The sequence below is a fragment of the Alternaria alternata genome, assembly GCF_001642055.1.
Source record: "Alternaria alternata strain SRC1lrK2f unplaced genomic scaffold CC77scaffold_5, whole genome shotgun sequence".
Taxonomy (NCBI): domain Eukaryota; kingdom Fungi; phylum Ascomycota; class Dothideomycetes; order Pleosporales; family Pleosporaceae; genus Alternaria; species Alternaria alternata.
In genome coordinates this window covers 1517676-1540376 of record NW_017306194.1, presented here as the reverse complement: position 1 = coordinate 1540376, position 22701 = coordinate 1517676, and the positions used below count along the sequence as shown (strand labels likewise).

Below are 22701 nucleotides of genomic sequence, written 5' to 3'. Positions count from 1 at the left end.
CAAGCGCAACGGATCTGGGGCGCATAGTAGAGGACACTCTTTTCCTACTCTTGAAACAACAGGAGAGGTTTTTATCGAGGCCGCTGCTGTCGAGGACGCCAGACTAGAGAGGGAGGTTCTGTAACGAGGGCTCGAGACACACGTCCCTCGAAGGAACAGAGTACGCGCTAAACCTGCTTATAAGGCGCGCCTCGCTCTACAGAGCGAGGTAAGGATTATTCTCTTTACAACCTACACCTGTAGTCTGAATACACGAGCTATCTCCCACTATCCTTAGTAACGTGAAGCAAGCACTATTGCCTACAGTTACGCCTCACATATAGGCTTAGCGCTTAAAGTACGTAATAGAAGGACTTAGTCTAAATCTCTGCTCTAAGAGCAGGCATGTTGCCCTAATTAAGTAGAAGGAGCTATCTCCTAACTATTAGCTAAGAAGGAGGATTATTATATAAGGCGTAACTGTAGGTAATAGTGCTTGCTTTACGTTACTAAAGATAGTAGGAGATAGCTCGTGTATTTAGACTATAGGTGTAGGTTATAAAGAGAATAATCCTTACCTTGCTCTACAGAGCGAGGCGCGCCTTATAAGCAGGTTTAGCGCGTACTTTGTTCCTTTAAGGGACGTGTGTCTTAAGCCTTTGTTACACTACTTTACAGCTGTACGCGCGCTTTAATAGTAAGAAACAGCTAACATTAAGAGGCTAGAGTAGGTAAGATAAGTAAGGTAGTATATAGAGCGTGTAGATATTATTCTCTTTGCAGAGCTCTTAAAACTTAAGAGAGTAGTAGCTCTTATAGCTATTAAAGATAAGCAGGCAACGCGCACTAATAACGCAAGTCTTTGTATAAGCGTTAAAGTGCTTTAGCTACTCTACTTCTAGCTTATTATTTGTCTAGCTGTTGTTACTAACTGCGATCGCCTAGTTGCGTAGGATATCCTTCTTATACTAGGCAGACAGGTGATACTAGCTAGCGAAGATAAGGAATAGTAGGACTAACTAGCTAGCAGCGTTAATTGCTGTAATTAACGTTACCTACTCACGATTACTAAGCTAGATAGCCTTTAGCCTGCCTCTTCTCTCTAACTCTATTATAATAAGCTAAGTTGTAATCTTGCTTATTATAAAGCTAGCCTTATTAAAGTTGTATACGTTACTATTGCAGATGCTGTACTTAGCTGTTACAAGGTAACAAAGAATTGCTTCTTTATATAGGTTGCATAGAGAGAGACCTTTAGGAAACTACAACGAAGGGTTGCTAATTAAAGGCGGGGCCTAGATCACGTAACAAGGATAGCATCTCGCTAAGACCAGACACCTCGAGATGTTAGGTCCTCTCTAGATGTCCGACATCTAGAGATGCTAGGCGCATCTAGGAAGCAGCGAGCTTAGCTAGAAGGCAGATACAGATTGCAATAGGTATAAAGGATAGACAGATTTTATTATTACACTCGTTGTAGTTAACTTAAATAGTTTATCTCTTACACAGATTATTAACTAGTTATTCTATTATAGAATTAGTATTGTTTATCCTTTAGTTACAACGATAACTTCTTTCCACCTAATTATTCTATACGATACCTTACAGACTACCGCTTTAGTCTACCTCGCCTTAGTACAGACCGAGCCTAGAGAAGTATAGCCTAACCCTGTGTAACATTAGCCTTTGTCTCCTCTATAAGCTTAAACTAGCTCTTAATTAGGGCTAAATCTTTGCATAGAGCTCGCTGCCTATTATACGCTTAATTAAAACATGTCGTAAGACTGTCTGTACGCTTAACAAAGTTGCGCGGCTAGTAGACGCTAACCTAACTAGCGCCGCGCGCAGCTAGCAGCTTATTAGCTATATTACGTACAGCTTTGTACGTAGGCGCAAATCCACGTGTATCTAAATTAAGTATATATCTAATAATTACCTACTTCTCTCGCTTAGTAAGCTTCCTTAAGTTAGGCTAGCAATCGCGTTAGGCAGGTATCCTAGCGCGTTGGCGGCGGAGCGTTGCTTTAGCTACGTTGTAGATCGCTGCAGCAGGACGATTGCCCTAGATTTGTTAAGCATTAATAGATAAGATAGCAAGCTAAACATTAGCTTTATTTAAGAGTAATTAAGTAACGTTGCGTAGAGCTATTGTAGATTGAGATAGGTGAGGTGCGCAAAGTTAGTAGGGTGCGTCACTCGCTTGTACGCGTCACTCGCTTGTAAAACATGTTAGTGTTTTTGCACTTTCGTCAATCATCCCTGTGTTTTGCACAGTGCGGCCATATATCCTCCCGGTGGAGGCGCATGTCGAACCATAACCCGAGGAGCAACACCGTAATCCTCTCACTTTTTCGTCCGTTGCAATTCCCAACGATGAAAATCTGTACATATAAAATAATCTTTCGTCTGCGGAAAAAGAGATATCCGCATCAACCCACCTTCGAGCCTTACTTTCGATATGCAAGGCTTCAAAGACTTCGACCCCGCAAAGGATGTTGGTGACCTCTTGGGCAAGGTTATCGTGATAACCGGAGGTTTGTACATCGGTCCCTAAATGTTGACAGCGCCCTAACAATCATCCCAGGCACCGCGGGTTTAGGAGAAGAAAGTGTTCGAGCATTCGTGGCGCACAACCCTTTGCACATCTATTTCACAGGCCGGAACATCATTGCAGCGAACACATTAATCTCCGACATCAAAGTCAAATACCCAACAGCATCGCTGAGCTTCATCAAGATGGATCTCTCGTCCCTTCGCGCTGTCAAGGAAAGCATAGCGGAAGGGTTCAAACACGATCGCCTTGACATACTAATGAACAACGCTGGGATTATAGCCAAGCCAGCCGCCTTGAGTATCGATGGCTACGAGATCCAGTTCGCGACGAACTATCTCGGCCACGCGATGCTCACCAAACAGTTGTTACCCGTTCTACTCAAGACAGCCAAAGATCCCAACTCAGATGTTCGCATCATCAACACCACCTCTGCGGGTTACGAATTCCACCGCGCCATCAAAGGTGGCATTTCCTTCGAGGAGCTCGACTCTGGAAGCACGATGTCCAGGTTGGTACTAGGGGGATGGATCCGTTATGGCCAATCTAAACTCGCGACTATTCTTTTCACGAGGGAGCTCGCACGTCGACACCCAGAGCTGACATCCGTGGTGATCCACCCAGGGCTCGTCAAGACACCAATGAATACCGAGATGGCCGGCTTGAGCAAGTTCTTCGTGAATGTAACGTCGCGGCTTTCGGGCGAAAAGTGGCTTGAGCCGCACCAGGGTGTTCTGAACCAGCTTTGGAGCGCAGACGGAGCGGAGAAGGGAGCATTGAATAATGGAGCATACTACACGCCAGTAGGTGTAGATTCGACGGAAAGGTTGACAGCAGAGGCTAGAAATCAAGCTCTAGCAGAGAAGTTGTGGGAGTGGACGGAGAGTGTGTTGCTCAAGGTCTGATAAGTGCGACTGGGTAGTTTAGCAGCACTCTCCAGTTACTGAGAATATACTCCTTTCCAACCTCTCATCAGCTCAGGACTCAGCTCATTCATGTATGAGACCTACTCTTCAATTTACCATAATGGAAAGCTCTACGTAGAAATCTTGAAATGTTTCTTTGTTTTCTTCTTCTCATTCTTTGTTTTCCTGGTATGTGAAGCTAAAGCCTTATTTTCTTTACCTCATAGCCGGGGCAGTAGGTTTCGGCTACGTAATGCCGAAGAGAGGGTAGATACTTTGGTCAAATGCTTGTGTTTTTAATTTGTACCAGATTAAGTTCTGAAGTATGCACGTAATCATGCATGTTGATTTGAGATGAATCGATTTGCTGGGGTGCTCCAAACTGGACAGTGAATCGGCGTAGGCCACACATCGTCGGTCTTATTGCCAACCACTACAATTTCAAGTAGATACCGCAGCATGACATGAATTAAATGCTTATAAGTAACCTCGTGCGATGCCGGATTAATGAGAAACGTTGTATAAGCACTGTACCGCTTGCGAAGGGGCCAGGAAGGTGGCAGCTGGAATACCGCATCGAAAACCAGTTGTTGGGAAAATTGCGACGCACTTCGTTATCGGGAAGAATGTAGGCTGGTCGCTCGACGCGCATTTGGGACAAATTCGATGATGGTGTCGCAAAACTCGCGTGGAGGCGATAACAAGTTTTCACGCACGGCACTGATGATGATGTGAGGACGGGCGCAAAAAGATGAGGGCTGAAGCACACATAGACCCAACGAGGGACCTCCGAGACTAGTTGAAGACGCTAGGCTAAATATGTATATAAGCTTTGGTCGGACCCGCTCAGGCCTGTTGTTCGCAGCTGCCCGTTTCCACTTGCTCGCTTCTGCCGCGTGATGAGCGCCTTCTACTTGGCGCTGCTACCTGAAAGCTTGGAGTAGAATGGCGCCCTGCACGCAACATTCAATCTCATCGCCTCTTCAGACTACCGAGCTCATATCATCCACTCTGATTAGTTTTGTTCAAGTCGTTCACCACTTCGATTGACTCTGTGATCTATGTGGTGTGACATCCGCAGTGGTCAGCTATCTTCGACTCCGTCAGAAGTGATGAACACTGTTCGCGCTTGCTAGGATAGATGGTGAAAAAATAGAAGAGGATGAGGAAGAGAGAGAGAGAGACAGAGAGGGATAGTGAGGTCGAGTTGAAAGAAGCATTGAGGAAGTAGGAGCGGGGTTTGAGCATATGTTATGGACTAAGATTAGACTTGCGTTGTAAAAAGCAACAAGGCCGATTTGCCAAGATGAACAATCACGATTAGAATTTGAAGATCAATGTTCAAGATTAAAGATGTAGTTTATGCTATAGAATAAACTACTGAGGTATCGCAGAGGTATATAATCCTTCCTTTCCTTCGTGTTATGCTTTACTTTACGTTTCGCAGAACCCAAACATTACTTCGTACAAGTGACTCATTCGTGTCATCACAACATGAATAAAACACTACCCATTACTCCATCTAGTGAACGGAGGCAGTGCGGTGGTTCTTCTCGGTGTCGATGACAACGGAACCGTTCCTCTCGATCATGGCAGTGCCACCCTTCTGGAGAGAGCTCTCGACGAAGGTGTGGGTTGGGCGCCACTTGGCGGAGGTACGGGGGGTAGTCTCGGCCATCATCTGGTCGACCTGCTCAAGGGAGAGACCCTTGGTCTCGGGAACCAAGAAGTAGGTGTAGACGAAAGCGATGGTGCAGAGACCTCCCCAGATGAAGAAGACGGAGGACCTCAGGTTACCCTCATCCTTGCCAACCATGTAGGGGGTGATGACGGCGATGATGGTGTTCCAGAGCCAGTTGGAGGCAGTGGAGAGGGCAACACCACGCGAACGGATGGGAAGAGGGAAGACCTCACCGATGAGGACCCAGGCACCAGGACCCCAGGTAGTAGCGAAGAAGAAGATGAAGATGGCGATGAAGGCGATCTGGGCGTTGACGGCGGAGATGTTGTTGGCGCGGGTGGTACCATCTGCGAGGGTGGTGGAGTTGTTGAAACCCTGAGTAACACCGATGATGGCAACCAAGAACTGGCAGATCAACATACCGAGGGCACCGAAGAGGAGGAGTGTGCGGCGACCGAACTTCTCCATTCCGTAGAAGGAAAGAGGAGTGGAGCAGACGTTGACCAGGGTGAAGACGAGCGAGATCAAGAAGGTGTTGCTGATGGCACCGGTCGATTGCAAGAAGGGTGTGGAGTAGTAGAAGATGAAGTTGACACCAGTCCACTGTTGCATCATCTGGAGGGAAGTACCGAGAATGGTCTTGCGGAGGTTGGAGTTGGACTGGAAGAGGGAGCCCTTGAAGCAGTTCATCCATCCGGCAAGCCAGCCACCAGCAGGGATAAGCTCGCGCTCGTACTCCTCGTTGGCGATGATCTCGGCAAGTTCGAATTCGACCAGGGACCTGAGGTGGGCGGCATCGGGGCTAGTTGGGTGTACACCACGGATCTTCATCAGGGCCTTCTTGGCCTCATCGGGACGGCCGCGCTTGACGAAGTAACGAGGGGAGTCGGGAAGGCAAGCAATACCAGTACCCAAGATAAGACCCCAAGCGAACTGGATACCGATGGGAATGCGGTACTCGCCACTGTCACCACGGTCCTGAACGGCGTAGTTGACGCAGGCAGCGAGAAGGAGACCAATGGTGATGCAGAATTGGTAACCGGAGACGAGCGCACCACGAACCTTCTTGGGGCAAATCTCGGACATGTAGAGAATGACGATAGCAGACTCGAAACCGACACCAACACCGGCGATGGCACGACCAGCGACAAGGAGGTCACGTCCGGTTGCAGCCATTTGCAGGACAACACCTAAAGCGGGGGTTAGTGGCTGATCAACATGGTAGTACATGCGGGGATTTCATACCGATGATGTAGATGAGACAACCCAAAACGATCGTCCATTTACGACCAATCATGTCTGAGAGATCACCAGCGATGAGAGCACCGAAGAAGGTACCAGCGGAAAGGATCGACACAATGAGCGAGGTGTTGCTGGAGCTGATAGCGCAAGCGCCATTGGGGGTATCAAGACCCTGGGGGCAGATGGGACCCTCGACCTCCTCGATGAAAAGAGGCGAGTTGAGCACACCGTTAACATAACCGGAATCGTAACCTATAGGATATGTGGTCAGCGGCTGAAGTCGCAAAGATTGTCGATCATCATCTTACCGAAGAAGATACCACCGAAGGATGCGAAGGCACAAAGGAGGTAGGCCTTCCAGGTAACGGGGCACTCAGTCATGTTGACATCAGTGGTAGCTTGGATGCCCTTGGGGTTGGCGGCCTCGTCGGCCATGTCGTGGTTGCTCATGTTGAGTGATGGAGCGAAGGTGTAGGCAGGGGAAGTTGACGATGCGCTCTATCTGAAGCTGTGCAGGTAGAACTCGCAAGCGGCCTTGGACGAAGAGGTGAATCTGAACGGGGTGCGTTGAGGGTTAATAACAATGCTGGAGATTTGAGATCTAGCTGTTCTGCGCGACAAGCGTACCGCAGAAATGGCTAGGTAACATTGCGTCTCAGCTAGTCGGCGTCTGTGCTTCCCTGCTATTGGGTGCGTTAGCCCTGCAGGCCCGTGAAAGGTGTACGCCACTGGCCATCTGGGGTATGGTCGCCCGCGTTTTGCCCTCTCCAGCTCTTTCTCCAGGCCCGACTAGCCTAGCAATTTGACAAGTGTCGGACCGGCATTTGAACCGGCTGTAATTTGCCCTTGGCGACCAGCGCACGGACTGCGCAATTTACAGTCTAGAACGCTTCCAGGTTTTCAGAGCCGCACGTGAGGGTTCCCCGACCAAGGGTTCCCACTTCACTAGACCCCACCATTGTGGCCCATGGAGTCTATTGTTGCCCATGGAGTCGGCTAACGTGCGTCTGGAGCAAGCAGAGCCTTAACTACGCTAGCCCCCAATACCAGGTCTGCGGCGCCCTATGCTCGGCTCACTCCGCCAACGCCGTCTACGTCTACTCGAGCTCACTGCGATGCTGCGCTGACGATGCGCCGAGTGAATGGCCTGTGCTATACTTTCAACCGCCTCTTGTTCCTTCCCCAGAACAAGACCTGGTGGCGGTGAGCTAATGCAACAGTGGCCGTCATGACCATGAACTGCTGATGCTGAAGTCGTTGGTCATGGACGCCTTACGGCCAATACGAGACGATACTCTGCTGCCCGTCGGAGCTCCTAATTAAGCGCGTGTGACTCCGCGAGTCAATGCAATTACCCCAGCACCACCAACCAGCCTCCCCTTCCTGTCCCGACAGTCGAAACCTCTAGCCAGGATGCCCTTGCACACCGTCCCAGGTGCGGCTGCAGGTCATCCGACTATGGGAAACTCAAGGCCAGTCCCTTCTATACGAGAGGTAAACCGTGGTAGTCGTGATGGCCGCCACCTGGACGAGGAAGCGCATGCCGAGGCTGTTCCTTCACGTGGGTCGGTGCAAATCACGCGGAGGGCTCCCCAGGCTTTGGTCCGATCCGGCCCACAGGTCTGATTGGCTCTAGAACGCGCTAGTGGCTCAGCCCGAGGAGCTTGACGTGGAAAAGAATTCTGCCCCATGTCCTCGAGTCGCAACGAGAAAATCTTCTGCGTCTCGGCTCCTGGCGAGCAAGTACATGACAAAGCTTTCTCGCCTACTCCGACAGCTGCTGTCCCGACGTTTTTCCAGCCCAGCGCATGACTCCACATGCACCTATCTTCGGTCCCACAAATGGTCCCGCGTACCCAACTTTCTCCAAACGTTTGTGCCATCTCTCCCCACATCATCTCACTCGAGCATCGCATGATGCATAACCTCTTCAGCTACAGCCTTTGGAATGTCCAATGCCTCTGCAGCTCCATGGAGAAGTAGTTTGATCGGTCGAGTTGCAAGAGATGTTCTGCAATTGTGAGGGTACTGCAGTTTATTCTTGATGAAAGACGTGTCTGCTTATCTACTTATCATCAGCATAGATTTTAGTCCTTTGCTTGTCTGCGCGCCGAGACAATGCAATGCAGCAAGGCTGGCCAATGACCGCGAGGTCGGCGGGGTAGTCTTCACAACCGCAATCCTTCAGCCTTCCGCGACTGCCTTGACAGTGTTCCTCCCGAACGACTTGCATCTACGCCGTCGAAACCATTAAATCTGTTTTCATGGCGTGGCATGACGCGACATGCGCAACGCTGGATCTGGAGTGGGAAGATGGACAGCCAGGGTGCCGCAAATGTGAGCGCAAGGCGCCTAAGCTAGCGCCTGTCCATCCGATTTCCCCACCTGCACCCCCGCCAGACACACCGCGGTCAGAGCTGATATGCACATGGCCTCCAAGCTTGTTTTCTCAAGCTCAAGGCGGAGATGACGAGGACTCAGATACGCTAGCTCGTATACTGGCGAACATCGATGAATGGACTGGTACTACTTCTACCCGATCATCGCAAAGGGAGCTGAAATCCGACCAGCAGACCCCGCAGCAGCAGCCACTAGATCGAAGCGAACCAGATTTACTGTTTCAGGGTGTCTATTCGCGTCTTCCGGATGCGAACTCCATTCGTCTCCTACGCCTTCGTGGTAGCGAAGACACCAGCCACCCCGTCTGCGGCACTCTAGAGAATCATCGACTTCACGATCCCTGCCGACCTATTTTCGAGGCGTTTTCATATACTTGGGCAGACTCACAGGGCAATTCTTCTTTGTGCAAGACCATCTTTCTCGGCCCACAGTATGATGTGCTACCAGTCACGACGAACTGCTTGGCGGCGCTCCGGCGGTTCAGAACTGTTGCCGACCGTCTCGTTTGGGTGGATGCGATCTGTATCAACCAGTTCGACTTGGAAGAGCGCGGACATCAAGTCTCACTTATGAGAGATATATATACCTCTGCAGCGAGGGTCCTCACGTACCTGGGTGACAAACATGATCTACTTGACACTGTAGCTGAGCGTTCAGATAGCGACGGCCAACGCTTCGATCCACTTCATGTGGATCTTAAAGCGATTGTGCGCATGCCTTACTTCTCGCGCATCTGGGTAGTTCAAGAGCTGCTGCTTAGCAAAACCGCCAGCCTGACCTTTGACGACCATACAATGCACTGGACAGATTTCTCGTCACATGTGAAGTCCTTAACTGCAAGTAGAGAAGATGGGTTTTACGGGAACTGGGTCGGACTTTTGAGTAAGAGAAGGAGAATCAAGGATCTGATGTCGGCATTGCAGATTACGCAGGACTGCCGATGTAGCGATCCGCGTGACCGGGTATATGGGTTGATGGGCCTGGTAGACGATGAAGATCGGAACAACTTCCCGATAGACTACGAACTCAGCGTACAACAGCTTTATACAGGCTTGACAATGTACTGGCTTACGAAACCTGGTAGTACGTTCTCTTCAGGCTATATATTGCATCGTGCTTTTTTCCCCAAAGAAATTCCTTTCCTCCCTTCTTGGGTTCCGGATTGGACATCATCGCTGAAAGCAGCACATACAAACCTCAAGGCAAACTCGATACCTGTAACTCAAATACGGCTACCCGGTATGATAGGATGCGATCATTCTTCCGGTCTGAGTTGGTTCAGTTCTCCTTTCGCCAACGAACGAGATGATCTCCGACATGGATGGTCGCTTGACGACAACTTCTGGAATCATGTTTGTTCAAGAGAACCCCAACGGAGTGATCGCTCCGCGTTTGAACCCAGATACTCGTGGGGAAAGCTCGCTATAGATGCAGGATGGAATCCTGATTCCCCAGCAAGACTGCTCTCAGCTAATGGTATATTGGCGCTTGATGCTGTCCACATCTTATCTATTCGTGAGGGCAAAGTGGAAATTATTGACACCGATGGAAAGAGCCTGCAAGGGTTGTATGTCGCCGGCTCGGATCACAGCAATTCTGGCGACACATATGCATCCGGACGAAATCGACTTACATATCGTTCTGAACTGGCAGCGTCCGTTTTTACTCAAACGTTATCGGGATGGTGTTTATAGTCTCAACAGCCCGTGTCGCATATCCTACACCCCCGAAGGTCCTTTGGCTGATCTTGGAGCCCATCGGAGATTACCAGACATAGTAATGAACCTTGGATCGTTGGAGACTCGAATCGTAGAACGCTGGCTGATTAATCTTTTCTTTTTTGGAGTTCGTGCCGGTACCGCATTCGCTACCTCCAGAGACAGATTTCTGATCCAGCAAAAGTGGTTTGATTGGCTTCCAGTAGCATCGGATACTTGCTTAGGCATGGAATTCTTACTCGATCGCTATGCAAAAGGAGAACATGATCTCCTGGCACTAAGCAGCATGACAGACTTACGAAACGACATCATGCATTTCGTCAGGGAGAACGAGATTTGCGGACCCCATGCCAGATCGCAATTTTGTTTACCAGCCTCGATTAAAGACAAAGCACTATTCGAATCTTTAGTCGATCTGTTTCCTGATCCTTCATGCAATAGAGACGTGGATACAGAACTCGCTACCCGTCTTGAACAGGCTGAAGCAGCTTGGTGTTGGCGAACACTTTCGATGCAAGAGATGATTGCCTCTTTGAAAGGGATAGTAAAACTTCAGCAAGATGCCTGCAAAATATACCCACCGTTAGACACAGCCATGTCAGACCTCAGCGGTATTGCATTCCGACCTCGCATCGCCGTCCAATTACCCACCAACCTTGTTGGTAACGCTTTTAGTCTTGAAAGCTTCGAAGCTTTGCATCCTCTTTTATCACCAATAGTACAGGGCGAGAAACCGCCAACTGGGAATTCGAGATTTTTTCTCGATGAAGGTCGAATTGTCCAAAGGGCTTGGTCGCTATTGAAAGATCTGACAATCGATGTGAAGTATACGCTCCAGCAGAACCTTAGCATTTTATGGATCCACGTGTTGACGATGGAGATGGTGGCACGACTACGCGGTGTGCTGCAACAGCGGCTCATATTGAAGGCTATTAGGGACAAGATGAAGAACGTGCAAAGCATATACCTTATTTAACCCAGATAAGCCGGTTCGGGTTCACGTATTATCGAATTTTCAGAGTAATATTGCTACCCTATGGCTCTCTTCCTTCAGTATTTACGTTGTTCGAATTTTGTTGTTGAAGCTAATGGCAAAAGGCACAAGATGCGCAGGAAATAGTGATTGTATTTCCATCCACTAACATGTACAGAACAGCGCAGCACGGCTGCGACTATCACACTAATATTTATATAGAAAGGGCCACTTGGCAACATCAAATCCTTCAATCACCTCGATCGTCGGAATCATCCAGCGAGCATGCTTCGGGAGTATGGAAGTGCATCGCTTATTCCTTGCGGAGAAGAGCCTCACGGAAGGCACGGCGGCCGCGCTTAGCCTTGCCACCATTGCAATTCTCAGCGTTATGCGCAACAGCCTCGCTGGCAACAGGTGCGGAGGAAGGTGCGGAAGAAGGCGCGGAAGAGGGAACGGGCGAAGTAGTGTCCTCGGTAGGAGTCTGAACAGGGGATTGCGCACCGCTGCTGTTGCCGCCAGTCCAGACAGCTGGGCCGGGCATGGGGTACTCCTTGTATCCACCCCAGATGCTGAAGTTGAAAGACTCGTCGTCCTGCTTGTACGCTCCGGGGAACTTGACGGTGGGACCAGGGGTGCCGCTACCGCCTCCGGTAACCTTGACTTGAGCGCATCTGTCGAGTGTCAGTTTATGTCGCTATGGAGTTGGTGAAGAGAAGAACTCACCCGTAGTAGAACTCAGCCTCACCACCGTGAGCACCGTGGATACCAACATGCTCCGAGCGAATCAAGTACTCGCCCTCAGGAACCTCAGCAGGGACGGTGAACTCAATCCTGTCGTTGTCCCAAGTGCACCAAGCAGTACCCAAGAAGTCCTTGCTGGGGTCGCAAACACCCGACTCGAAGATCTTGAACCACTCGCCATCACCCTCGTACTCCTTGACGGAGCTGGGCGCCTTCGACATGTAGACCATAGCAGGACCGGGGTGCTTCATGGTAGCACCGACACCGAGCTTCATGGCCATTTTGGTGCCAGCTGCGACCTCCTTTACTCCAGTACGGCCAGCGGACTCGAAAGCACCCTTGTTGCAGCGGAAGTCGTCCATATCGGGAGTCATGTCGTCGCGGGTGTTCTTCCACTTGGTGGGGTTGTACTTCTCAGGGCGGGTGTTCTCGCGGATGAACTCATAACCCTTTGACTCCTGGCCGTCAACGACCAAGACATCGAAGAAGTAGTGGGCAGAGGCGAGCTGCGCAATGGCGGCACCGGCAAGGATGGAAAGCTTCATGTTGAACTGATGATAGTTTTTGAAATGGACTGGTAGGTGAAAAGATTGTATAGTAGGACTAGCCTGTAGAAACGAATGTAGTAGCGAAAGACTGAAAAGCGACGGAAGAAGCGAAAGACGATGTGCAGGAATGTGCTGGTGGCCTCTTCATTGTCGTCCGCTGCTGCTTCTTATGTACCTGAGCAGAGATACCTATCTCAGCTTCGCGGTCAATGTCGCTAACTGTTTTTGGTGCCCAGACTCCTTCTCTCCACTCACTCCTTGCGAGCCCCTCATCATTGACGTTGGTTTTCACAAGAAAACAGTCGTTCAGCGTTTACTTCCATCGACGCATGAGGCCGAGGTCTCTTGGCGGTGGTACTATTTCCGCTCTGCCGCCCAGCTGTGGCGAAGCGAGATGAACACACAAAATGTGAGAGCTGTCACCGTGGTTTTCACTGCCGTAGTACCCGCTTCTGGGTGCTAGTTACCGCAGCGGTGGGCCTGTCACCAACAAAATGGTACGGCTGACCGTTTCAAACAGTGATATTGGCATCGGAAGCTTGGCATTCGGGAGTCTTATTTGTTGGAGACGTGCAAGTACCAGGTTTTATGGAAGGCGTTGCCGGCGCCAGAAGTATTCGGTGGAGTCCAGGTTCTGGTAAGTAAAGTCTAGCATATCGCCCACATCGGGATGATGGAAGGTTCCCTTTCATTACATTTGTGTGGTATACGGGACCTCTTAGCGCTGAGGTGTCTCTGTCGACGTCTGCCTCCTGGAAGGATCCTTGGAATCTCAGTACATAAGAAGGTATGTGGATTGTTTCTCCGCCCTCTCAATGTGAAACTCTCAGTGACGATAAGGATGCATGGAGGATCCTACATGCTCGAGGAATGGTGATCAGGATCCAAGCCGCAAGCCCACCCACCTGCAACCTCGGTGAGTTATGACCTACCACCTAGCGCCCGTTTATCTCGTACCTGTGCTATCAGTAGGGACCTTACGCAGACTTGGCATACAAAGCGGCTAACGAACATCGATCGACTTTCGAAAGCGCGGCTCAGAAGGATATATATGGTTGACGTCTGGTCATAGCAGTATTATACAAAGCGACCGCGGTTAACAAAGTCAATTAGTGAGCATATTCGAGTTCGTTTTCAGCCTCTCCATTCCAGTTTCTGGGTACGGAAGAGTCTATGCGGAATTCCAAGCCGGTGGGATCGAATCTCCTGAGTCAGTAGTGGTTCACTTCTACCTGCACTTTAGCCTAAAGACCATCATGAAGGACCTGATCCAATGTATCCACAATGCATCGGTGTGTGGGGAAACGAGCTGTAGCGTGTTTCTGTTTCCGCCTGTGGCTTGTTTCAAACGGTGCTGCAGTCGCGAAATGGTGCCGAACATGAATGCAGGCAGCCTTGTGATTGCTGAGATGCCCATTGCTGGGAGCAGTGAGTGCAATGTGAGTGTCTGCTCACCTACTTTAAGAATAGTCAGGCGATCGAAAGTGCTAACTTTTATCGCTATCGTACGTTAGCCTGGTGTGCAAAAGGGGCTAGATTCAGCCTCTGCAGGGCATACCGAATTAGGAGGCATGGGATACGAGTGCAGCCTGAGTTTGCGCTACGAAGGGGTATGCGTGTTGAATTCAACCCGAAAATGAGCAATCTTCATGGGACGAGCAGTGATATCTCCGTGGGACCAAAGTGTGGCAGTGCAACGTGGCTTGACGCCCTCACACTCCACCCCCGTCGAAATTCCACGGTCGGGCTTTAGGAAAATGTCCGGAAGCTATTGGATTGTGGCGTGAAATCAGACTGCTTACCGACACCGTAGCTGCACTAGCGCATGAGCCTAATCCAACGATATATTCTCTATGCTGGAAGGGTTGCTGCGAACCTGTTGTTCTGGTCCGAGGAGAAACGCGGTGCACCAAGATGGTGTTGTGATGTTTGGTCACAAGCAACGCATCCCCGCGTCGCCTGACCCTGTCATACGTCATCACCATCAAGCCATGTGGCTGCACTATTGTATTGATTTTCTCCTTGTCTTTTACTCCGAGTTTGCTGCTATCAAACAAATGCACAAAATTTGCTCCATCTCAAAAAACATTAATTGCCTCGCCGAGAAGTTCAGTATCTAATTTCCCTTGCCATCTCATTCCGATAGCGAAAGCGGTCAATCGTCATGTCAGCTACCACGGAGCAAGAGCAAGCACCGAACGTACCGACCAACAACCTCAACGTCAAGCAGCAAAACCGCATTCAGAAAAGGCGACTTGCTCGTCAAAAACTCATCACGCACCTGGCTCTCTCACGGCAGAACAGGCCATACATCCCTGGCGTGGTCCAAGGATGCATGCGTCCACCACGAGGCCCAGACGGTCGCTTCCTAACACCCGAACAAATCACCGTTATGCAGATGGAGGCTCTCGAGATACAGGAAACCAAAGGGAAGCCTGCAGAATGCCCGAATGAGAAGCCAAAACTCTGAATTCTCGGGGGCACTTTTGTCTCTATCTAGTACACCAAAGCATTTCCATCTCAGACTCCATGCACCACCGCCCAGGAGGTTCTCAAAGCACCACCGTCTTGTCACCTGGACCCAAATATCAAACCCAGAAGGAGATCCCATACTCCCAGCACCTTCCCGTCTCAACTCAGATCTCACATCCAGGAGCTCTTCATAGCCCCGTCACCTTTTCGTCTGACGTCTCAGTTTCCACCAAGTAACACCTCCATACCACCCTTTTCCATCTCACAAAACAAACGCATCCTCCCCTCTATCTGCTTCCTCCTGCGCCCTCCCGATCGGATCATCCGCATACACAACCTTGACCTCCCACATACTCGTCGCATTCATAGCCATCAACACACCACCGCCTTTACTTCCCTTCTCCCACCTACCAATCTCCTTGACGTTTTCTTCATCAAGAAGAAGAACTGTCATGATGTATTTTGCTGTTTCCCTAGCGGCTGCTCGCTCGATGAATGAGCCATGGAGCTGTGTCGTAGTTGCATAGCCTTTTGGCTTCCCCGGGGAGAACTTTGACGAAAGCGGTGCTGAAGAGGATTTCGAGGCTGATGCTGAGGCAGAAGAAGAAGAAGAAGATGATGATGATTTGGCTTTGAGCGGCATAGCAGCGTGCTCAAGGGGTCCAACGGAAAGTACCGTGTACACTGGCGCGGGAAGAATATCAAAGACTTCCTTGTTGATTTCGCGTATCATCTTCAAGATTGTGTAAGATCCCCTCTGTCCCTCGACAATAAAGACTTCAAACCCGTTGTTGAAGAAATGCTCGTTTGGCTCTGTTTCGCCCCACATGTCTTCGGTCTCTTTCAGTTGTGCAAGCTTGTCGATGGCTGTTGGTGAGTTGCTGACAATGGCTTCGATGCGGGGAAGGAGGTGTCTGAACGCTTTGGTGGGGCCGATAATGTCGTGGGAGTCGACGTGGGGCTTGGTGATGGAGAGGTACCAGATTGTGCTGGGCGCGGCGGCGGGGACGTCGAGGACGTCGGAGGGCTTTTGCAAGGTAGCGGTAGGTGTGGTTGGTGTTGTGAAGGGGAGGACTTCGGCGTCGCCTTCGAAGAAGACTTCCTTGGACATTGCGGAATGTGGGAAGCAGTCGAGGCCTGTTGTTGTTGTCGTCAATCGTGTTGCTGTCGATGTTGGGGATGTGTGGTCGAGTGCAGTAGCTGTGGGGTTTATATAGGTGAGAGACTTAGGACATGTATACGGAATCAGTGGATACAGGCGTTGATGCCTGAGCGCGTTTGCTAGATGACGTTGTCACCTCTATTGTGCGCATCCGCTCCGAGGCTAAGGCCACAGGCGGTGGCAGTCAGGCTACAGTATCAGTCGCTGGTAGACCGCTACCAACGGCCTAGATGCCTCCACGCGGTTATATAACACGTGATATAATCCGAAGACGGCGACGTGTAGCCGTCTGGTGTTGGAGTTCGAAATCGCAGAGCGCTAGGTTAGCAGGTTCGATGTGACTTCAGATGATCGTACGGTTGTGCATTGGTATCTCCTATTGAAATAAAGACAATCCGCCTCATAGAATACATGTTGGCTTTTATACTCAGTCCCTGAACGCCAGAGCGCCATACGCATGCAGAAAGCGACCTGAACACGTCACTTAGCCTTCCATATGACTACATCACCTAATGTCTCTTCGCCCTCTTGTCCTTGCCGGGTCGTTTGCTCGCACCGCCGCTGGGCTTTCCCTTCATCCTGCGAGCTGAGAAGCCGCTTCCATCTGCACTGGACTCCGCAGTGTTGCTCTTCGCGTGACGCTTCTTGCCGCCGAAACCGTACTTGGAGTCCTTCTTTGCGCGCTTGTTGAAGGCCTTGCCGTCAGCTCCACGACCGCGTTTGTCTTTGGGGTCCTCGGCGGTGGCGGCGACATCGAAGAGGTCTTCCTCATTCGTAGCTGTGATATCGGCACCTTGTCGCTCTGCATATTTGTTAGCATACCGTTATTTGTGTTCCCCAATAGAGGTGGTACATACTCCTCTTGAGAGTCTGAATCTTCTCAATTGTGTCCTTCTTCTCCTTGGCGCGCTCCTGCAGCTTCGCGACCTGGACCTGCTTGCCAAACTTCTTCAAGTCTCTCTGCTTACGTGCCTCAGCAGCGGCCTTCTTGCCAGCAGCGGCATCAATCAGCTTTTGCTTGATCTTGCCCATGTGCTCATCGCTCTTGACCATCTCGGCAAAGTAGTCTGCTGGTCGAGAGAATGCCACACCCTCCTTCTTCAACTTCTTCCGCGCATCCTTGACACCAGACAGGCATTGCTTGTAGAACGCGAGCTCACGGTTGAGGTCATCTTCGACGTCGGCGATCTCGACAGGCTCATCCGTGGTAACGGCCTGGTACTCGGAGAAAGCAAGTTTGGAGTAAGGCAGTTGTATGCGAGTCAAGGCGGCGGTGAGGGCGGCCGTGTTGTTGATGGTGAGGCGCTGGTGGGGGATAATGTCACCCTTGTCCTCTGAGGCGACAGAGTCGAGATCAGAGAGTGCAATGTCGTCCTCATCCTCATCCTCCTCATCTTCCTCGTCATCGTCTTCAGCCTCCTCGGCCTCGGCTGCGGCATCCTCAGCCTGCAACTCTTCTTCGTCGGAGCTGATGTCACTCTCGCTGTCGTCCAGGTGAGAGAGGTCGATCGCCGGTCGCTCGGGCGCATCATCGTCGTCGTCACTCGCGTCGTCATCGTCTTCCTCATCCGTCTCCCATTCAGGCTCCTTGACTGCTGGCGCAGCCTTTGCAGGCTTTGCGTCGGTCTTTTTGTCCTTCTTCGACTTTTTCGTCTTGCCATTGACCTTGACCTCTACCTCATCTAGGGGCACAGGCACGCCTCCCTCTTCAGTATCCTCCTCGCCATTCTCCTCCGCCTTCTCGGCTTGTCGCTTTTCCTTCTGTTTGTGCGCCTGCTTCTCGTGCTTGCGCTGCTTCTCGAGCTTGATGTTCCGGCCCTGGTAGTTGTCGAGCGCGGCCTTGAGCTTGCTTTTCGCCATTTCGCTTGATTTCCAAGGTCGTTGTGAAAGGTGTTCGAATCTTTGGCGGCGCAGAAGATCAGACGTCAAAGCTTCCCAGAAAATAATTCGTAAACTGCGAACTCTGGGCGCAGAAACATTTTAGCGCGCACGCTAGCTTGACCGCCCCCGAAACGGGCAAGAAGCCGCGGCGAGGACCACGTGCTTCCGTGCGACCCCATCAACCTAGTGTTCACCTGTTCACCGTACATGTGCATGTCCTCCACAAGATACAAAACTAGATTCCACAGTCGCCTTTGAAACCGCTCCACTTGTCTACGAAGCATCAGCCACGTGCGGTCGTCTCCAACTCCCTCCTAAACACATTCCGACATGGCAACGCCTCAACCGCTGGCAGATCGCGCGCAAAGCGACACCGCGGTACGTGCTACACTTACGACAATGCCCCGCTCTCCCTGACACGAAAACAGTCAGCTGTATCAACCAACCAAGAGAGTTCTGGAGAGCTCACAGCTGTTGTTGACGACCTCTTGAACCAACTCAACACCAAGTTTACTACAGTCAGCAGCGAGCTACTTGCTAAGAGTAAGCAAGGGCACATCTGTGCAGAATAGCCAAGATACTGATGATGAGTAGTGGACGACATGTCACGGCGGCTGGATAATCTTGAAGCAACTATTCAGGCTGGAGATGGTAACAAGGGTTCAGGACCTGGAAAGTAGAGATCACGTGAATGAAGGCACACTGTTCTGATTAAACAAGGCGGTGTAGGCTGCACGATGAAAATGATGGCGTTTGGTAATTGTCTACATAGATCGCATTGATTGCAATTTGGGTATTGACTTTTGGTTCTATCCTATTCATCTCGCCTTCTCCTCATTGTCGTGATCACGTATGTCACTCCTGCTCCATACATGTTGATATCCCTACCTCATCATATCGTATCAATAGTGCTGGTGTTATAAATGCCGTTATCCGCAATCATCAGTCCACGTGCGAGCTGTCTACAACTCCTGCTTCTCCTCTGCATCATCACCGATGAACTTCCTCAGGATGTTGCTCCTGCTCATCAAGTCATCCATCTTCTCGGGCGCTAGGTTGCCCTTGCCAATGAGACCCTGCAGGCGCTTGAGCTCCTTTGCAGCGTATTCCTGGTTGGCACCGATCTTGTTGAAGACCTTGACGTAGTACTCGGCGTACTTGTCCTGGAGAGTGGCAGCGAGGCTCTTGGCCTCCTCAGCACCATCAGTCCACTTGCCCTGGAACTTCTCAATGACGCTGTTGAAGGCCTCGATGGTGCCACCAGTGGCGTCAAGACCACCGCCCACGGCACGGTGGGTACCGGCGTTGGCGTTGATGAAGTCGATGAAGTCCTTCTCAGCGCGGGCGCCGTTGTATGGGAGAGGCTCGGTGGAGCCCTTGGGGAAGTACTTGATGGTAGGGTAGGATGAAACGCCCTGCTCCTGAGCGAGGGCCTTGGAGTTCTCAGCTTCGGCGTCAACCTTGGCGATCAAGACATTGGGTTCGGTGACGAAGTCATTGGCGAGAGTTTCCCAGACGGGGGCGAGGGTCTTGCAGTCTATTCAGGTGTTAGCTGTAATCCATCTGCAGAGCAGAGCTGGGGAAAAAACATACGTCCGCACCATGGGGCGGTGAAGGCAACGAGCACATCCTGGTCCTTTCCAACCTTCTCCTTGAAGGTCTTGTCATCCAAGTAAACGACCTGACTGGGTAGCTTGCCCTTGACCTTGGGCTTAACGGAGCTCTTCTCTGTGATGAACTTGCTCAAGCTCTCGAGGTCACGTCCTCCACTGTAATCGGTAGGCTTGTCGCTCTTTCCGTCAAACCACTTGAGGGTAGGGAAGCCCGAGACACCGAAGCGCTTGCCCAGCGACTTGTGTTGGTCCGCATCGACCTTGGCAACGCTGACCTTGTCTCCAGCGTGCTGGAAGACGGCAGCAAGCTCTTCGTAAACGGGGGCGAGGTTCTTGCAGTGGCCGCACCAGGGAGCGAAGAACTCTACGAGAGCGGGCTTGCCGGACTTAAGGACGACATCGTCGAAGTTGGAGGGCGTGAGGTCGATGACGGATGATGCCGAGGCGATTGCGGGTAGCAGCGCGATAGCCGCAGGTATTAATTTGTAGAAAAGCATCTTGCAAGTTTGTGAAGCTCAAAGATGAATTGAGGCTCCAGTTGTGTGTTGAGGAGCGGTGGGAATTCTGGTGGGGAGCTAGAGCAGCACAGCGGCTATCAGGGTCCCGCGCGGTGGCGATCGCTTAGTGTGAAAGGTGTCCTCTGTTACGCGTCTGAGGGCGTTACAAATCCAACACCACAGCAACTGAGAATGACGTACATTTAACATCGGCCATGTATACTAATCACTTCGGTCCCCACGGACTTGCTTGTCTGCGACAAGGTATTGTATGCATTATCATTCCTGGGTATCACAAATCCATCGTCCTCTCAATCTGCATGTGACGATCCTATCACCTCCTACCAATCTTTAAAAGCTAATGCAACGACATTTTCCAATTGTTGCCCCCAGTCATGCCATAGCTCCCACTAACCGTCTTCTCATCCTCTTGTTTCCTTTCTTCTTTGACCCCCGGCTTCTTCTCCACCTTTGCGTCTTTCGCCTTCCCCAACTCCGCAGCAACTTTCTCCACTGCGCCCTTCAGAGCTCTTACGTCCGCGCCTCTTATCTCTTCAATTTTTTTCCCATCCTTGAAAACCATAAAAGTTGGCATAGCTGTGACACCGTATTGTCCAGCAATTTCCCTCTGCTCGTCCACGTTGACTTTGACAAAGGCGAACTTCCCTGGCGAGGCATGTGCAGTGAACAGTTGGTTGTAAATGGGTGCGATCTGCTTGCAAGGTGGGCACCATGTCGCGTAGAAGTCTGCGATCATGTAGGCGTGTCCATTCAGCAGGGTGCGGAAGTGTAGCGGTGCTGAAATTTCTGTTGGCATGATTGGGATTGGTACTGTTTGTAGATGTGGCGTGCTGGTAATGTATGCTGTATACGTTTGGGTGTGGTGTCTTGATGTGTCGTACGGTCAACAGTTGGGCTTTTATGTTGCGGTTGTTGTAAGGATCAGACTGCACTTTTGTATTTGCTTGTCGGTGGGATGCCGCAATGTTGTAGAAGGTTCTATTTTGGTAAACTACCATGGGCTGAAGCTCGGTCATGAGGTGAATGGTCTCGCCAATCAGCATTTGTCATCAGCTTGACAGTCACGTGGCAGCGCGCTTGATGCATCTGGTAGTCGGTGATAGCAACACGATGAGCAACGAAGCTACGCATGGTTGCGTACCGTATCTGGCAACTGTGCTCATTCCAACAAAGCATTGATCAACGATTCGGCAGTGAAAGCTTGAACCAGACTGATCTGGCGGTCTTGTGAATATGTGGCAGCGCAATGGTGAACATGCTAGTCTTTGTAGCCACCTGAAATCCTAAGAAAGATCCGCAACGCCTCGCTATGCCATTGTGTGCAGCAAGAACATAGCTGCACTCAAGAAGAATACACTGTCCTCCGCAGAACTCAGCCCCCACCTCTGCCAAGTATCTCTTCCCTTTCCAGTACTTCAGGCTTGAATTTAATCAAAAAGACCGTCTTCCCCGGCCACAGTCCCTTCCCATCCTTGCCTTCTTCGTCGCCTACACTATGCGCCGTTACACCTTCGGTTGGGAAGCCTGCGCCGTCGCACACGCCCTCAATTATGCCCGCCACAAAGGCCGCACAATTCAGACTTGACAGTTCCTTAGGCAAGCTTATGTATTGGTTGACCATAGGGTCGTTGTCGAAGAGCATGTACTGCCCGGGATCGGTACCAGACTTTTCTAACGCGTCGGCAGGGCGACCGAAGAGGTAGCGGTATAGTTGCTGTGCGATGAATTGCAGCAGAGGCAGGATACGTGTGGGTCGAATACTAGCGAGGGGGTTGGCGGTGCGGGAAAGGAGAAGGTCAAGTAGGCGGAGGCCGATGGGGTAGCCTTGGGTGTTTAGTCTATATGTTTGTTAGGACACATGTGAGGCATCGCGACTCGGTTCTTTCTGCCTACCTCTGCTCCAAGTCCCCCACATCCTTTGCGCCCTTTTGCGCATATGCAATCATCTCAATGAAGAGGTATGCAAACGCCGCTCTACTAAGTTCGGCATTTTTGCTACGATTCAGGTTCCTATCGTATATGCTCTTCTTGTTCGAAGGATACCGCAGCCCAGGCCCTTGGCTTGCGTTCCCGCTCATTGCTATGTGCTGCGCTTGTGGTTGCGATTGTACGTTCGACTGTGGGCGGATCGTGGCTGCAGACGAGGACGTCGAGGCTGCTTGTACGGGGCTGACTGCTTTCGAGAGCGACGACTGGCGCGAGGGGTAGTACGCGTGGTGCAGAGGCAGGATGTTGGACATGGTTGCTATTGAACCCTGGCTGTCTTGTTTGGCGGAGTCATGTGGGTCCGAGGGTCGTGCGTCGTGCGTCAGAC

The 22701-nt window shown here is 51.0% G+C and overlaps 13 protein-coding genes across 13 annotated transcripts; 4 read left to right on the top strand and 9 right to left on the bottom strand.

Moving 5' to 3' along the window:
* Positions 1 to 2266: 2266 nt before the first annotated feature.
* On the top strand, positions 2267 to 3574 carry CC77DRAFT_958348 (NAD(P)-binding protein). The gene is made up of 2 exons (XM_018535546.1): positions 2267 to 2513; positions 2564 to 3574. The coding sequence occupies exons 1-2, from the start codon at positions 2438 to 2440 to the stop codon at positions 3433 to 3435; spliced, it is 948 nt and encodes a 315-aa protein (XP_018388964.1). The 5' UTR covers positions 2267 to 2437; the 3' UTR covers positions 3436 to 3574.
* A 695-nt stretch (positions 3575 to 4269) lies between these two features.
* CC77DRAFT_1018353 (hypothetical protein) lies at positions 4270 to 4709 on the bottom strand. Its single transcript, XM_018524600.1, has one exon. The coding sequence runs from the start codon at positions 4681 to 4683 to the stop codon at positions 4495 to 4497; it is 189 nt and encodes a 62-aa protein (XP_018388963.1). The 5' UTR covers positions 4684 to 4709; the 3' UTR covers positions 4270 to 4494.
* A 61-nt stretch (positions 4710 to 4770) lies between these two features.
* On the bottom strand, positions 4771 to 6874 carry CC77DRAFT_958345 (general substrate transporter). Its single transcript, XM_018535545.1, has 3 exons — positions 6667 to 6874; positions 6362 to 6610; positions 4771 to 6306 (listed from the first exon to the last, which is right to left on the bottom strand). Exons 1-3 carry the CDS (start codon positions 6806 to 6808, stop codon positions 4958 to 4960), a joined length of 1740 nt encoding a protein of 579 aa, XP_018388962.1. The 5' UTR covers positions 6809 to 6874; the 3' UTR covers positions 4771 to 4957.
* Positions 6875 to 7771: 897 nt separating this feature from the next.
* On the top strand, positions 7772 to 10452 carry CC77DRAFT_1006877 (HET-domain-containing protein; the record flags this gene model as incomplete). The annotated part of the gene is made up of 6 exons (XM_018523446.1): positions 7772 to 7919; positions 8159 to 8230; positions 8293 to 8377; positions 8438 to 8510; positions 8569 to 9841; positions 10007 to 10452. The coding sequence occupies 6 exons, from the start codon at positions 7772 to 7774 to the stop codon at positions 10450 to 10452; spliced, it is 2097 nt and encodes a 698-aa protein (XP_018388961.1).
* Positions 10453 to 10866: 414 nt separating this feature from the next.
* Positions 10867 to 11495, bottom strand: CC77DRAFT_723015 (hypothetical protein). Its single transcript, XM_018532911.1, has one exon. The coding sequence runs from the start codon at positions 11437 to 11439 to the stop codon at positions 11029 to 11031; it is 411 nt and encodes a 136-aa protein (XP_018388960.1). The 5' UTR covers positions 11440 to 11495; the 3' UTR covers positions 10867 to 11028.
* A 267-nt stretch (positions 11496 to 11762) lies between these two features.
* On the bottom strand, positions 11763 to 12738 carry CC77DRAFT_930669 (hypothetical protein; the record flags this gene model as incomplete). The annotated part of the gene is made up of 2 exons (XM_018534175.1): positions 11763 to 12123; positions 12176 to 12738. The coding sequence occupies 2 exons, from the start codon at positions 12736 to 12738 to the stop codon at positions 11763 to 11765; spliced, it is 924 nt and encodes a 307-aa protein (XP_018388959.1).
* Positions 12739 to 14905: 2167 nt separating this feature from the next.
* Positions 14906 to 15211, top strand: CC77DRAFT_1059225 (hypothetical protein; the record flags this gene model as incomplete). Its single annotated transcript, XM_018528211.1, has 1 exon — positions 14906 to 15211. One exon carries the CDS (start codon positions 14906 to 14908, stop codon positions 15209 to 15211), a length of 306 nt encoding a protein of 101 aa, XP_018388958.1.
* A 132-nt stretch (positions 15212 to 15343) lies between these two features.
* Positions 15344 to 16716, bottom strand: CC77DRAFT_723010 (hypothetical protein). Its single transcript, XM_018532910.1, has one exon. It carries the CDS (start codon positions 16322 to 16324, stop codon positions 15476 to 15478), a length of 849 nt encoding a protein of 282 aa, XP_018388957.1. The 5' UTR covers positions 16325 to 16716; the 3' UTR covers positions 15344 to 15475.
* Positions 16717 to 16725: 9 nt separating this feature from the next.
* CC77DRAFT_1018345 (Ebp2-domain-containing protein) lies at positions 16726 to 18330 on the bottom strand. The gene is made up of 2 exons (XM_018524599.1): positions 17233 to 18330; positions 16726 to 17177 (listed from the first exon to the last, which is right to left on the bottom strand). Exons 1-2 carry the CDS (start codon positions 18233 to 18235, stop codon positions 16885 to 16887), a joined length of 1296 nt encoding a protein of 431 aa, XP_018388956.1. The 5' UTR covers positions 18236 to 18330; the 3' UTR covers positions 16726 to 16884.
* A 256-nt stretch (positions 18331 to 18586) lies between these two features.
* Positions 18587 to 18936, top strand: CC77DRAFT_1059222 (hypothetical protein; the record flags this gene model as incomplete). Its single annotated transcript, XM_018528210.1, has 3 exons — positions 18587 to 18634; positions 18685 to 18799; positions 18851 to 18936. 3 exons carry the CDS (start codon positions 18587 to 18589, stop codon positions 18934 to 18936), a joined length of 249 nt encoding a protein of 82 aa, XP_018388955.1.
* Positions 18937 to 19039: 103 nt separating this feature from the next.
* On the bottom strand, positions 19040 to 20643 carry CC77DRAFT_723353 (protein disulfide-isomerase A4 precursor). Its single transcript, XM_018532913.1, has 2 exons — positions 19850 to 20643; positions 19040 to 19793 (listed from the first exon to the last, which is right to left on the bottom strand). Exons 1-2 carry the CDS (start codon positions 20364 to 20366, stop codon positions 19219 to 19221), a joined length of 1092 nt encoding a protein of 363 aa, XP_018388954.1. The 5' UTR covers positions 20367 to 20643; the 3' UTR covers positions 19040 to 19218.
* Positions 20546 to 21504, bottom strand: CC77DRAFT_723006 (thioredoxin). Its single transcript, XM_018532909.1, has 2 exons — positions 21320 to 21504; positions 20546 to 21253 (listed from the first exon to the last, which is right to left on the bottom strand). Exon 2 carries the CDS (start codon positions 21181 to 21183, stop codon positions 20725 to 20727), a length of 459 nt encoding a protein of 152 aa, XP_018388953.1. The 5' UTR covers positions 21184 to 21253; positions 21320 to 21504; the 3' UTR covers positions 20546 to 20724.
* A 264-nt stretch (positions 21505 to 21768) lies between these two features.
* CC77DRAFT_895182 (trafficking protein particle complex subunit 5) lies at positions 21769 to 22465 on the bottom strand (the record flags this gene model as incomplete). The annotated part of the gene is made up of 2 exons (XM_018533526.1): positions 21769 to 22225; positions 22281 to 22465. Coding segments are annotated over 2 exons (642 nt in total), but the record flags the coding sequence as incomplete, so codon positions are not given.
* Between the last annotated feature and the right edge of the window lie 236 nt (positions 22466 to 22701).